The sequence below is a fragment of the Aquarana catesbeiana genome, linkage group LG07 (genome assembly GCF_042186555.1).
Source record: "Aquarana catesbeiana isolate 2022-GZ linkage group LG07, ASM4218655v1, whole genome shotgun sequence".
NCBI classification, from domain to species: Eukaryota; Metazoa; Chordata; class Amphibia; order Anura; family Ranidae; genus Aquarana; species Aquarana catesbeiana.
Genome location: NC_133330.1, coordinates 141,202,469 through 141,217,977, shown reverse-complemented (window position 1 = coordinate 141,217,977; position 15,509 = coordinate 141,202,469). Strand labels below are relative to the sequence as shown.

Below are 15,509 nucleotides of genomic sequence, written 5' to 3'. Positions count from 1 at the left end.
CATTCTCACTTAGGGGTGTAGTCACTTTTATTGCCAGCGGTTTAGGCATTAATGGCTGTGTGTTGAGTTATTTTGAGGGGACAGCAAATTTTCACTGTAAGGCTTGATTTTCACACTAATGCGTTTTGGATGCATTTTGCATAAATGCAGGGAAATTTTTTAACATGGGTTCCTATGGAACATGTTCACATCAATGCATTTTTGTGCCTCTGCGTTTTTGGAAAGGGTTGGGGACTTTTTTTTCATGCAAAATGCAGCATTTTGCATGTAATAGAATTCAATGGACCTGCATGCAAAACGCAAGTACCGCGGTCTTACCGCGTTTTTACTGTGATTTTACTGTGATTTTGCCACGATTTGCGTTTTTTTAATTTATTTTTTTACACTGCATATAGCTGGTTGTACAGTGTAAAAAAAAACAGTGTAGAAAAAAAAAAAAAGCAAATCACAAATTGCAGCAAAAATGCATGTTCAAAAACGTGGCAAGCACCGCAAAGAGCACTGCAGAAATGCTCAAAAGCAACGTGCATAGATGTGAATCGAGCCTTATACTAGCTGTACACTCACTACTTTACATTGTAGCAAAGTTTCATTTCTAGAAAGCATTAAAACATTTAATGCATGTGCTTCCATTGTGGAGACACTTATAAATTCAGTAGTGTTAGGACTGCAAGCATACACAGGGTGCTGTGAAGAGGCCTTGCAGCTTATGCATGCGTTTGCAAATGCGTGCTAACTAAACCCCTGTTTTTAACGCAGACTGTTGGACAAATTAATTTGGTTGGTTGGCAGACTGGTTGGTAAGTTGAGCTATGGAATGTTCTGTTTTTGTCTTTCATGTGATAGCCCTTCCATGTGCTCCTTGCTGTGAAGGCCAATTATGGGGGGGGGGGGCAGGGGCCATTTGTTTGTTGCAAAGTTTCATTTCTTCACTGTTGTCACATGAAAAGATACAATAAAATATTTCTAAAAACGTGAGAAGTGTACTCACTTTTGTGAGATACTGTTGATTATTTTATGGTCTACATGGACTGTATGAACAATTCATAAAGTTCCTCACTTTCTCAGTACTGGATACAAAAATCATTCATCTTAAGAATAAAGAGACATATGTTCAAAATTACTGCAGTTTTAAATAGCTTATAGAAAGTACCCCTTTATTTTTAGAAATTGCCCTATCAATGTAAAGTAGAACTAAAGGCAAAATGTTTTTTTTTTTTTTCATTTTGGATAAGTAATTCATTTTGGAGTAAGGGAGGGTTATTACCCCTGTCAGGTTTTTTTTGCCATCTGCATCCTATTGGGGAGATTTCCCTTCACTTCCTGTGCCATAGCCAAAGGGGATGTGAGAGGAAATCCCTGCAAATTAGGGGGAACCTCTTGGGGGTCCCCAGAACTAGTGTAATCAATTGAAAATTTAATGACCGCAATATACAGGGATATGTAATGTAATACTGTCACATAATCACACACATAGGTTGGACTTGATGGACTTGTGTCTTTTTTCAACCTCACCTACTATGTAACTATGTAACATTCCCCCTCTATTACTTTTCTGGGGACAAGCCAAAATTTAGAATTTTCTTTTACTTTCACTTTCAATGATATTGGTTAACGGAACAAATAGAAATGGTGAATGAATCTCCCTATTGGGAACACAGATAGTAATACAAACCTAATAGGTATTCTAATCCATCTCCACTCTATCCAATACTAAAAAAATAAGTTTTGTCTTTAGGTATACTTTAAAGTATAATTAAACCCTCTTGATTTATTCCTGTAATTCATGTTTCATATACAGTGATAACTATGCTGCTCTTTTACTTTTCATTTAGCAGCAAGGTTTAAAATGCCCTTAGGAGAGTCTGACCACAGTTCTCACACAAAACACAGTCCCAGCTCTACAGAAACAACACTTTAAACTTTCAGATTGCTGCTCTTTCTCCCTGAACAGTACTTTTTTTTTCTTCCAAAATTCTTTATTATATTTTCACAAAGATACAATCCAGGCGAAGATAGATTAAAGGAAAAAGAATGCCATATGTGTCTAAAGCCGATCATTGATGGAGCGATTTTCTTTCCTGCTTCCGTAGAGCCATTGTGTTTTCCCGGTAGGGGCAGTTTACCCTCCGCCATGGCTCCCACAAAGCCATTGTGTTCTCCCAGCGGGGGGAGCCGTCCCCACCGGAGGAACACAGTGATTACTGCTAGCGGCTATAATAGCCGCTAGCAATAATCGCATGTAAAATTTGATGGGCTAGTTGATCGATCAATCAACTTGGGTACATTCAGCTTGCCCATACATGGTTCGAATTTCATCGAATCCCTGTTGAACTGGCCGAGATTTGAACCATCTATGGCTGGCTTACATAGAAAAACAATACAATAAAGACTGTGAGGTTACAATGGCGGTGAAGTATGTGCAATATAACAGCATAAAATTGACAAATGGAAACAGCAGGAAAAATTACCAAGTTAGAAAAGAAATTACCAATCTGAGAAGTAAACTTCATATTTGTTAAATTTCTGACTCCACGAGGTAAATCACTATTTTGGACGGGGAAAGGGGTGTGGGAGGGTATAAGGGCTAGGGTAGGGGAGACAACAAAACAAAAATGCATGCGACTCCCATACTCTCCTCCCCAAGCCAGATTTCCCTGATACCACAAGCACAATTATTTTTACGCTTACTATAGTAACTAAAAAAAAAAAAAAAAGAGTCCCATATTCATTACAGCAGGTAAAAATTACTGCATTAAAGTAATAAATCCAGAAGGTTTAGTTAGGATTTAACATTTACAGGCTTTGTGTAGTTGGGTGTAGACCTTTCTAGAGATATGTGCTGGGTCGGCCACTTGTGGATATTTGAAGATACTCCAAAGTACCACTTCGGTAACTTGCCACACGAGTTAGCGGTCTGTCACTGAACCCTTCTGCTTCTCTCTTTTCCAAAGAGTCCTTTATCATATCTGAAAAATCGGACTGAAGACGCTGTTGATTTTCCCTATTTAAAATATGAAGAATGGAAGAAATAATGAAAGGTGTATATATGAACTTAAACTGCCCTGTAAACACTATAAGAGGAACGGTATAGTATATGTTGAATAATTATTATTTTTTAAATAGGAGTACTGAACCAGGCAACCCCAAAACGTCTGCCAATCATGTAAACCTAGGATAAACTGGTCAATCATAGGCTTACTCAGGTGGTGTGCCAGGTGCCTAATCACTCTGTGCGGGTGCTGTATCCCCTTACTGCCCCGTGTTGTGCCCCCCCCCCCCACTGCAGTGCTCCTGGCTTCCGTCCTCTCCTTTCTCCCCGGCTGCTGGGGGGGAGTGCAGGACAGAGAGTGGGGGAAGGGGCTAATCATATTTCATTTACCAGTCCTTTTCTTTCCTTTTTTTTTTTACAAACAAGGTTGGTCTTTTATTGAGAAAACATGGTATTGCACATTGCACATAGCAAAATTGTCAATAAACATTCACACATTGATTGTAAAGAGCATAAAACATACAGATAGTACAGTTGCATATTTCCGTGGCAGAGGACTATGTCATAAAAAAGAAAAAAAAAATAGGGAAGGTGGGGGGAAGCCTACGCCTATCATAACATATCATACATATAACATACAAGGCTAATTCAGCCGACATAAGGATTGACAACTGTAATCAGATATTAATACACTCCATAATTGCAGTCCAGTAATGCACCAATTGGGGGCAAGTCTAGAAAATGGGAATATAGGTGCTATCAGGGGATTGACACCGTGGACAATTCTGTGAACGCTGTGGATATATCCTATGCAGTCTCTGAGGCGTGACACTTCATAATAAATTCTATGTAGGAATTTTGTTTGCAGCAACTTGTCCCTAGAGGAAATCACCAGCTTGGCGCTATCCTCAAAGCACTCCTCCCAGGTGTCTCTGTCCAGACTCGAGATATCAGCCCTTCACCTTTCCCACAGTGTATCAAATTTGGGTGAGTCTACCCTGAGAAGAGCTAGATATAACGTAGAGAGCGGTTTGTCTAAAGATTCCTTTGCTAGCAACGCTTCAATAGCGTCAGCTTTAAGACTAGGGACAGTGGGAAACTGTAAAACTGTTACTTTAGTCGGAGCTGGGCAGGAGGGTTAAGTTGTTTGCTGAGTTCCATGAGTGAACTCAGAATGGCCGCCTTCAAACAAACAGCAGCATTAGTTCTAGATTAGTCAAACCACCATCTCACTGTGACTAACATAGCCACCCAATAATACACCATCAGGTTAGGTAGCGCAAGTCCACCACAACTCACTGGGAACTGTAGCGTTGATCTGGCCAGCCGAGGAGGAGACCCCTGCCACAGAAAGGAACCAATATAACTCTTTAAAAAAGGAAGAGGGAAGCCAGATTGGACAATTCCCAAATACATAGTTACATTTAGATAGGTTAATCATCTGCAGTATATTTATGCGACCCATGCGGTTGAGTGGTAAATTAGCCCATCTAGAGCAATGGTCCTTGAGTCGCAAAATTACAGGTTGAAGATTAAGACATTGAAAGGACTGGAGATCACCTTGTTACCACAATCACCAGATATTTTAACTCCTCCTCCTAGAGCAAGGGGGTCTGGGTTGCAACCATCCAGGCCTGGTGATCAATAAGAAATAGGACTGACTTCGACTAGTTAATCCGAATTCCTGAAAATTGCCCAAACTCATTAAAGGCCTCAAGGGCTGCGTGCAACAAAGGTATCTGTGTCGTGCAGGACGCGTCGTCCGCATACAGCGTTATCTTCTCCTCCAGAGGACCAACCCGTAATCCCTTAATGCATCAGGACTCTTGATTCAGGATTGCCAGTGACTCAAGGGCCAGCGCAAAGAGGCAGCTCTGATGGGTCCCCCTCTGGAGGAGAAAAAAAATCAGAGAAGTTGTCATTTGTGCAAATCCTTGCCCTGGGAGATTTGTACAAGATGCCCAGCCAGTTGTTCCTCCTTTATCATGAGAGGTGGCTAAATTAAGGAATAATCAACAGATATTGATATAAGTGCCCTTCCCTGGTATGAACCCTGTCTGGTCAACGTGAGCGAGTTCCTCCATCACCTTAGCGAGACAAAGTGCCATTATCTTGGCCAACAGCTTGGCATCAGCATTAAAGAGATTGGCCTATAGGAGGCACATTCTTCAGGGTCTTTACCCAGTTTGGGCACCAATACCACTATCACCTCAGACATTGAATCCGGAAGGGAGTTCAGGGAGGAAAACTGGGCTAATAGGGAAGTAAGCCTGGGAGCCATCAACTCCTGATAAACAGAGTAGAATTCAATTGGAATGCCATCTGGGCCAGGAGTCTTCTCTGACTGCATATGACTCATTGCCTCCTCCTGTACTTCCTCAAGGGAGATGTCTTTGTCTAAATCTCTACTTTCTCCAAGTCAAGTGTAGGGAATGTAATCTGATCTAGATAATGAGAATAGAATTGGAAGAATCTTTCACTAATTTCCATGGAGGTAGTCAGGGAACGTCTGTCTGAATCTTTCAACTTACCAATATGCATCATCGTATATTATCTCTTGGCCAGCCAAGCTAGTAGTTTGCCATTTTTGTACCGAATTCAAACACCCTTTGAGCACCATCTAGCATAGATTTTTTTTAGTAAGATCAATGCGAAGTAAGGATAACTCCCTCAGAGTGTGCTGCCAGCAGATATAGTTAGTTCGATCCGGTGATAGCACATATGTGGCCTCCCTCTGTTTAGCCTGCTCCTCCAATTGCCTGAGAGACAGCATAGATTGTCTTTTCCTTGCGGCTATCCTAGTTATGTATTCCCTCTAAGCCAGGATTTAAAAGCATTCCAAACCACCAAGGGGCCCACTGAGTTTATGTTTCTAAGCCAAAAATTGCACAAGGCTTCAGGGAGAGATTATTGAATATCGGGGTCCATTATTCATTATCTGGACAGTCGCCATACCCTCCGACCCTCCACAGGGGAAAGTTGAATTGTGTCAGATAGCGGAGCATGATCCAAAATAAATCTCAGCAGAGACCACCCTCTGCAAAAAGAGCAGGGGAGGCAAAAGCCAGGTCTAAGCGGGACAAGGTCCAATATGTGGTAGAGAGGCAGGTATATTCTTTATCGGAGGGGTGAAAATTACACCAGTCATATGAAAGGAAGATGCCCATTGGGAGAGTCCAGACTGGAGAGGACCAGAGGGAAGGAGCCTATCCAGATCCCTGGATATTACCAAAGTATGTTAACGTCTGCTGGGGGAGGCAGACACCCACAATCACATATGGAACCTCTGAAATTAATGCATGTATGAGCACATATCTACCACCCGCGTCAGTCTTCACTTCCATAAGTTGAAAGGGCAGGGATCTATGCACCAGTATGCTAACACCCCTAGCATAATTGGAACAGGATGCATGATAGTGTGCACAGACCCAGGCCCTCTTCAAGCCCAGGATTCGAGGACCCCATGAGATGAGTTTCCTGTAGAATGCACAACTGAGGGTTAAGTTTCTGTAAATAGTTAAATACCAGCAAGCGTTTAATAGCAGAGTTAAGACCTCTAACATTACACGACACTACTGTTAACTTAGCCATATATGAGATATTGGAAGGGATAAAGGATGTATGAGTTCCACGAAGCCCATGACCTCCCCTTATTAGGGAAGTATCCTATGTCTGTATGCCCACAGATAACAACTTTCCTGACACAGCATGACAGCATATACGTATGGGTAGGCTCCGCCCCCTGCCCTATTCCAGGACCGGTTATACTATATAAGTAAGTCTCCTCCTCCCTGCAGGCCACATTCTCTTTTTTTTCCTCCCTGCTACAGCCGATTATACTATTGCTGAAAGCAGGATTTTTCTTTGCCCTCACTTTGTCAGATTCATCTGGCCAGGCCGCACAGGTTCAAGCCTCTTCTGTGATGAAGCTCCCCGCTATACGGGCAGACATGAATGCCTATATGGGGGAGACCTCCCCCCCTCAAGATCCAGGATAAGGGGGGCGATGGTATCTGGTCTGTAAGGATTGCTCCTTCATCATAATTCAATGGATGGACATTCATTGGACTTCCGGTTTGATCATGAAGCGTGCAGGTGGTAAGGCACCACACGGTGCACAAATCCATAGTATTCAGTTACTGCTGCAAGCATATGTCACACAAGCAATTTTTCTGGCCTGTCCATAAGTTTCAGTCTGTTTACTATTGCTTCACAGGTTGTGGTTTGTGTCTGCAATACTGCTAATGCTGATAGCAGGTGTGCTGTGCTGACTTCCTATTAACTCAGCAAGGCCTGGCCCTACAGGCTTGACTTATTGTCTGCAGGTATGCTGTTAGCTTCCACCACTGAAAGTGTATATCACACATGTGAATCTTACTGCCTGTCCATAGTGCCATTCTGTTTACTAATGCTTCACAGGTTGTGGTCTGTGTCCGCAGTATTGCTAATGCTTAGGCTGATTTCAGGTGGTGCTGAGCCTTTCCTATTAACGCAGGGCCTGGCCCTGCAGGCTGGGCTTACTGTGTATTAATGCTTGGTTGTGGTATGGACCTTTTTTGGCCGTACATGTGTCTAAGGTAAGTTTAACCTGCTGGTGCTAATTGTCTGATGACTATTAACCTGCGCTGTTTGCCTGTGATTACATTGACTGGACAGTACCATGACTGTTATGCATTTATCTCTTTGCAGTTACATGCTGACCTTGATGCTGAAATGAAAATCAGGATCTGCTTAGTTACATTTCTTTAGTCCTTACCTGTTAGAAATGTGTAATTGCTTCTGCATTGTGGTACACCACAGAGGGATATGTAGACAAGGGAAATTATTTGGCGGGATTTTTAAGGGTGCCAACAAAAAAGAAAAGAAGAGTAATCCCCTTTTCCTCTAAACTCCTTGAACGCCTGGTTTACAACCAACTGAGTGACCACCTCATTAAAAACAACCTTCTTGATCCCCTTCAATCTGGATTTCGCCCTCAACACTCCACAGAAACTGCTCTTTTAAAACTCACAAATGACCTACTAACTGCAAAAACCAACGGACACTATTCTGTACTCCTACTTCTGGATCTTTCAGCTGCCTTTGACACGGATGACCACCCCCTCCTCCTCAAAAAACTTTACTTCCTCTGTCTCCGTGACTGTGCTCTTCAGTGGCTCTCATCCTACCTATCCCAACGCACCTTCAGTGTCACTTACAATTCTACTTCCTCCACTCCTCTTCCCTTCTCTGTCGGGGTCCCCCAAGGTTCTGTTCTTGGACCTCTTTTATTTTCAATCTACACCTCTTCCCTGGGTCAGCTTCTCACGGCTTTCAATATCATTTCTATGCTGATGACACAAAAATCTATCTCTCCACCCCTCAACTCACTCCATCAGTCTCCTCACGCATCACTAACTTACTAACCGACATATCTGTATGGATGTCACACCACTTCCTCAAACTCAACTTGTCCAAAACCGAGCTTATAATATTTCCTCCCCCACGTGCCTCTTCCCCTGACTTCTCTGTCAAGAGCAATGGCACAACCATCCACCTGTCCCCACATGTCAGGGTGCTAGGTGTTATCCTGGATTCTGAACTCTCCTTTCGGCTCCACATCCAATCACTTTCCAAAGCTTGCCGCCTCAACCTCCGCAACATCTCTAAACTACGTCCCTTTCTAACCAATAAAACCACAAAGCTCCTGATTCACTCCCTGGTTATCTCTCGCCTTGACTACTGCAACTCACTCCTCATTGGCTTACCTTTAAACAGACTATCCCCCCTTCAGTCCATCATGAATGCTGCTGCCAGACTCATCCACCTTACAAACCGCTCAGTGTCTGCTACCCCTCTCTGCCAATCCCTCCATTGGCTACCACTCGCCCAACAAATTAAATTCAAAATACTAACAATAAGTTACAAAGCCATCCACAACTCTGCCCCCAGCTACACCACTAACCTAGTCTCAAAATACCAACCTAATCGCCATCTCCGTTCCTCCCAAGACCTCCTGCTCTCTAGCTCCCTCATCACCTCCTCCCATATCCGCCTCCAGGACTTCTCCCGAGCCTCACCCATCCTTTGAAATTCCCTACCCCAATCTGTCAGACTGTCTCCAAATTTATCCACTTTTAGGCGATCCCTGAAAACTTTCCTCTTCAGAGAAGCCTATCCTGCCTCCATCTAACAACTGCACTATTTTCTCCATTAGCTCATCCCCCACAGCTATTACCCTTATGTATAACTTGACCCTCCCTCCTAGATTGTAAGCTCTAATGAGCAGGGCCCTCTGATTCCTCCTGTATTGAATTGTATTGTACTTGTACTGTCTGCCCTAATGTTGTAAAGCGCTGAGTAAACTGTTGGCGCTATATAAATCCTGTATAATAATAATAATAATAAAAGGGTGCTTCTACTAAATACTGAGCAAAGGGTCTGAATACTTAGGACCATGTGATATTTCAGTTTTTCTTTTTTAATAAATCTGCAAAAATGTCAACAATTCTGTGTTTTTCTGTCAATATGGGGTGCTGTGTGTATATTAATGAGGAAAAAAATGAATTTAAATGATTTTAGCAAATGGCTGCAATATAACAAAGAGTGAAAAATGTAAGGGGGTCTAAATACTTTCCATCCCCACTGTACTACACTGACTGCACATTACGCTACCTGCCTAATCTCCATTCATTCACTATTTATGGCTGCCATGTAAGTAGCAGCCTTATGTAGTGTAGGACTTGGACTTAGACCCTAAGCCATGATTGGCCAAAGGTACCCTGCCTTTGGCCAATCATAGCTCTCACAGCAGATTGCGCTATGATTGTCTAAAGCATGCAGGTCAGGTGCATGCTTTGGCCAATCAGCAGCCATCAATGCACTACATTGAAAAGCATAGATTAGTCTGAACTGGGACCAGGAAATAACTAGGCAACAAACAGTGAAAGTTTGTTGTTGTATCTGGAGGCTAGTATATCACTAGACAGTGAGTTTCTATCCAGAAGAGGATCTGGTTTGCTTCCTTAAAAGCAGTCATGTTCCTCATGCCCAGTTGATGGTTGATATATGCTACTGTGGTGGCATTGTTTGACTCTAGCCAAATTGGGTGCCCCTTTTGAATGAGGACCAAGTGCTGAAGGGACAGCCTGCAAGCTCTGAGCTCCAAGATGTTGATGGTGAATTTGGCTTCTACTCTTAACCATGTTCCCTGAACTATCAAGGTGTGCAAGACTGCTTCCCAACCTAACAGATTTGCATTTGTTGTAAGAACCTTCCAATTGTAGGGAAGTAAGGATTTTTCTGACTATTACAGTTGAAGTGGTGATACACCAGGACAGGGAATTTCTTTTTTGGGAAGAAAGGAGTATGGGTAGATCCAGGGAAAGAGCCTGCATTTTTCATGTTGATAGGATGTTTACCTGTAGAAGTCTTGAATGGCATTAGGTAATAAGTATTATCTTAAAGGAGGCCACCATTAGACCCAGAACTCTCATGGTGAATCTTACTGTGGGACTTCTTTTGGATCTCAGTTGTTGAGCATCAGCTGTTAGAGAGAGAATTTTTCTTTACCTGGGATGTATCCAGGAACAGACCTAAGTACATTGAAGGCTAGAGAGCAGATTTTTTTTTAAGTTGATAACCCAACCAAAGGCCTGAAGCAGCTAAATTGTCTTTTGGACATTCGCTAAGAGTTGTAAGGGAGTTAAATCCGTCAGAAGTAGTTTGTCACCTGGATGCCCTGAATTCTGAGGTGGGCAAGCAGGGGTGCTAAGATCTTTGTGAACATCCTCGGAGCAGAGGACAGGCCGAAGAGCAATGCGACAACTTGGAAGAGGTCATCTGCCACCTGTTGGTTGTTTATTGTTCTAGTCCAGTTACCTGCAGTCTGACATACAGAAATAACAGCAAGAGCTGGTTGCAGGGCTGGGCCTGCCAGGTTAAAGAGAGCTTTCAAAAGTGCCTCAGATTTTCTGTCAGCAGAATCTTAAAAGACACAGCATCTTCAATAGGTACAGTGAGATATTTGTTTAAGACAGACTGCAGGGTCAACCACTGAAGTAGCCCACTTGTTTGTAAACTCTTTTTCCCCTGGATAGAGTTAAAAACAAAATTTTGGGGCCAATTGTCAAGTTCGCTCTTTGTGCCTAAGTGGGCCTGGGAAGATGGTCATTGAAGAAAATCAATTTGCACAATGCCAAAGCTTTTGCAAACAGAGGTAATGAGCTTTGCCATGTTAGCATGCATATTGGCTGTTCATCGAAAACCAAACATTATGGGCCGTTTGCGCCAAATTCGAGCGGCGTGTAATGGTCCATAATGCACTGCGGGAGCGTAGTGTATTGCTGTATGATGATTGGCCAGAGCATGTACCATGACCTGCATGCTTTGGCCAATCACAGTGCCCCCAGATAAGAGAGCAATAATTGGCCAAAGGCAGGGTGCCTTTTGCCAATCATGGCTCAGGGGGACTAAGTCCATGCCCTACACTATATAAGGCTGCCTGCACGGCGGCCTCGTGTAGTGTGTCGTTGCCGGTGTTCTGACTAGAACTGTCCTCCTATCGCATAGTGTCCGCCCCGTACTGCGCAAGCGCAGCGCTTGCGCAGTACGGAGCAGAAGGAGATGCCGAAAGTGTCCGAAGTTGATCAGCTGACCATCAGCTGTACACGGCGCTTAGGCGATGGCTTTGTAAGAGGGCCCCTCGCGGGCTCGCTTCGCTCGTCACACTTCGGGCACGGCCTCGCTGCGCTCGGCAATTATTTATTCTAACTCTATGTCCACTTGGATAGTAGGGAATGAACCTGGACATAGGGTGAGAATAAAAGCGCATGCGCCGTGTACAGCTGATGATCAGCTGTTAAACTTCGGAGACTTTCGGCGCCTCATTTGTCCTCCGTACTGCGCCTGCGCAGGGCGGACACTATATGATAGGGGACTGTATTCGACAAGACACCGGCATGGACGGAGAGAGAGTGTAATTTAGGTTGAGCAGGCATGCAGGTTATTCAGTTAGCTGCAGTGTATTTAACACATACATATATATATATCTATATATATATCTATATATATAGATATATATATAGATATATATATATATATATATACACACACACACAGACAATCTCGTACATAAATATATCCACTGTATCCAGTTTAGCTAGATCTGACTGCAGTCCTTTCCTGGTGTACCATTTCTAATATACTTCAGGCAGGCAGGTGATTCAGTTAGATGCAGTGTATTTGATTATATATATATATATATATATATATATATATATATATATATATATAGTTAGTCAGTCTCATATATGTATGTATATATATTTCTAATATACTTCAGGTAGGTAGGTGATTCAGTTAGCTGCAGTGTATTTAATATATATACAGATAGTCTCATATATATATATATATATATATATATATATATGAGACTATTTCCTGGCCCATCCTCCCGTCAGCACACAATGGGTTAACATCCCCTCTGAAGCCCCACATTACCACATGTATAGGTGAATAAAAGGCAGCTCCTCCCCAACTAAGACAGTTCCAGGCCACCTGTTGATTGCAGTTGGTAAGTAAGTTGTTTACTGAATCCCCCCCTGCTGAACTTACCCCTACATGTTCAGCCTCTCATGGAGTTTGGAAGACCCTGAATGCTGAAGGTAAATCCTTTTTTTTTGGGTGCCTTTTTGTGCCAAGGCTATGGACAAAATGATGCTTAAACAGCATTGATATTGTACAGGTGTGGTATTATAAGAGCTCTGCAATGTTATCATTGTCTCTCCCTTTGGTTTTATTTTTTCCTGTCTTTATATGCAGCACACTGCACTGCTGATCTGGCTTATTGTCAGTCTGAGTCACAGGGTTCAGGGACACAGGTAAAGGACTTACCTCAGATTCTGACTCTCCTGTCTCTGGATGTGCTGTCCTGGCTCCCTTGCTGTGCTGTGTACTCCTGTGGGCTTCACAGTCTGTTTTGTGTTTTTTTTTTTTGTCTTAGACTTTAGGACCCCATACACACTATGCAACTTTTGTTGTCTGGTTTCCTTAGATTTAGCGGAGCCATGTAGTGCAAGGGCCTGCCTAATTGCATACAAATTGAGACTCTTAGGTTTGGCCTTTAGTTGTGTGGTTTTGGTGAATCTGAGGGAAGAAATCCAGAGAAGATTGTATAATCTGTGTCTGATGTCTGCCTTTTGGAAATGCTGCCTGAAGCTCACCTGATGCTTCTAAGGTGAGTGGATGAAGGCTGATGGCTCTTAAAGAGACCGGGTACCATGTTTTTTGATGAGAGGTAATGTTTTTCTCCATATATTTTCTGCAAATATGAGCTTTCCACACCTGTTAGTGGCAGAGAAGATTAGCAAAGGTAGGAGGGGGCGACGTGGGACATGGTTCTTAAAAGAGTGCCCAAGGAGACTATGCAAATTAGGAGTTTTGCATTATTTTAGAATCAGAAACCCTGAACACAAAACGCTCCAAAAAAAAAAAAAAAAACCTGCCAACAATCATCTTGTCCTGACCAGGACAATGACACCTAACAGGTTGTCACATTCATTAAAGTGGATGTAAACCCTCCATACACCCAGTGAAGTGAATGGCCTCAAATGATACACAGAGATGAACCAAATTGCCCTACATAAGTTTCTACATGCATATCTGCTGTCTTCACATTTTTATACTGTTTAGAAAGTTCAGATCGTGTTAGGAAATGTTCTCTTCCTGTTTAACACAGAGTGTGGTGTTTGGGCATATAACCAAGATAGCGTAAACTGCTGATTGGAGGAAAGGCACACACCCCCTCTCATCACGTTTTTGTACAGGGCCAGCTCCCTGCTAATCTAGTTATAGCAGCCTCCCCAGACAGAAATGTCAGGCTGCTTTTTTCTGATGGGTCCAGGAATTTGTCAGGTGTTATCAAGCTGATAACAGAAGAATGGGTCAGGAGAGAGCTACAGGACACTGAAGATATATGTGCCCAGCTCAAATTTCAAAAAAAGTCGCGCGATTTTGCTGCAATTTTTTTTTTTTTTTGCCGCGGCTTGAAGCAGTGCCTGTGTATTCTTGAGGTCTATGGATCTCAAGTTGCATCAAATTGGGACCAAAGTAGTGCAGGGACTACTTTGAGGTCACTGCATCTTTAAGTCGCACAGATATGAACGGTACTCATTGGAAATCATGGGGTACGACTTGTCATGTGACTTTTTAGACCCAAATCGCATGAAAAGTCGCACTAGTAGAAACCTAGCCTTAGGTTCACATCCACTTAAGCATGTGGTCTATACACTCTGAAGGAGCTGTTTCCACTTACCCTGTGAAGGGACAGGATCCAGGAAACTGGCACAAATGCATTTATGTCAGCATGATAGAGAATGCCTCAGCATGATAAAGTGCTCATTGATGAAGGATGACAGATACCTTGTTAGAAGGCCAATTTACAGTAACAGGTTCTCTAAACTTTATCCATATATGATGGCTGCTGTATGTTTGTGCACTGCGCTTACAGGGGTGGATGCTGCCCCCCTAGTGTCTGGTGCAGCAAGTGTCTTTGCCTTTTTATAACTTGGTTGCCTTCAGAGATTCTATGGATGAGAAAGTGGACTTGTTCACACCAAATGCAGTCCAGTGCATCTTTATTCTGCATCAAGAACGCATGGACAGTGTTTAACTTTGATTCCAGGTTACATAGTTCACACCAGTACAGCGCATTCTAGTACAATCAACAAAAGTAGAATGTTGCATTGTTTTTGTATGGAACACATCTAGAAGCGGCAAAACGCATTGAGAATGCATCAAAACACTCATGCAGAAACACATCTGGAACACAGAAATTGTGGTGATCTGGCCATCAGGCTTTCACAGAATCTATACAGTGACAGATTTTGCCTGCCAACCAGCAATACGTTAACTTTGATACATATTAACTTTAGATACGGCATTACATTCAACACTGGAAGCTACAAGATTTGGCACAGTTTCTGGAAAGATTGGAACCTGGCAACTGACTTTTGGTGGATGCTTTAATAGACCTAGTACAAGCGCTGGCACACCCAGTCGCTGCTATGAGAGCATTGTGGTTACACCACTGGAGGGCAAGTGGAACGTCTACACAAGCCTTTAACATTTCCTATAATGGGGGTTATTGTTTGGTCAAACACTGAACAACGCAATTAAGCGAATGACAGGAGGAAAAAAGTCTGGCCACAAACTAGTAAGAGGAACCCACCATCCTTCACTCAAGCCTACTGAACTTCAGAGGGTGCAGGAGGCAAAATCTTATAGGACAGGCTACAGTTTAATAGATCACAATGGAGGTGTCTTAAAATTACTTTTAACATGAAATCAAGTCCAGAGCAAGCTACTAAGATGGCTCAAAGGTCTTTTTGAAGGTGCGTCCAACCAGTCTCTTCCAGTTGGCCAGGGGGCCTGAGTGAATTTGATGATTGTAGCCTCCTTCCGGAGGGTTTGGACGACAGTCAAAGACCAGTGGGTCCAGTAGACAGGTGGGCGTACAATGGAAAAAAGCTGACCACTG

The 15,509-nt window shown here is 42.9% G+C and overlaps 1 protein-coding gene across 1 annotated transcript in view; it reads right to left on the bottom strand.

Moving 5' to 3' along the window:
• Positions 1-1,030: 1,030 nt before the first annotated feature.
• Positions 1,031-15,509, bottom strand: part of GUCY2C (guanylate cyclase 2C) — a 1,918,134-nt gene continuing 1,903,655 nt past the window's right edge. Inside the window, exon 27 of the mRNA XM_073591935.1 lies at positions 1,031-3,004. Coding sequence (XP_073448036.1) covers positions 2,830-3,004 — 175 coding nt within the window. The 3' untranslated portion in view covers positions 1,031-2,829. The remainder of the gene's footprint in view (positions 3,005-15,509) is intronic.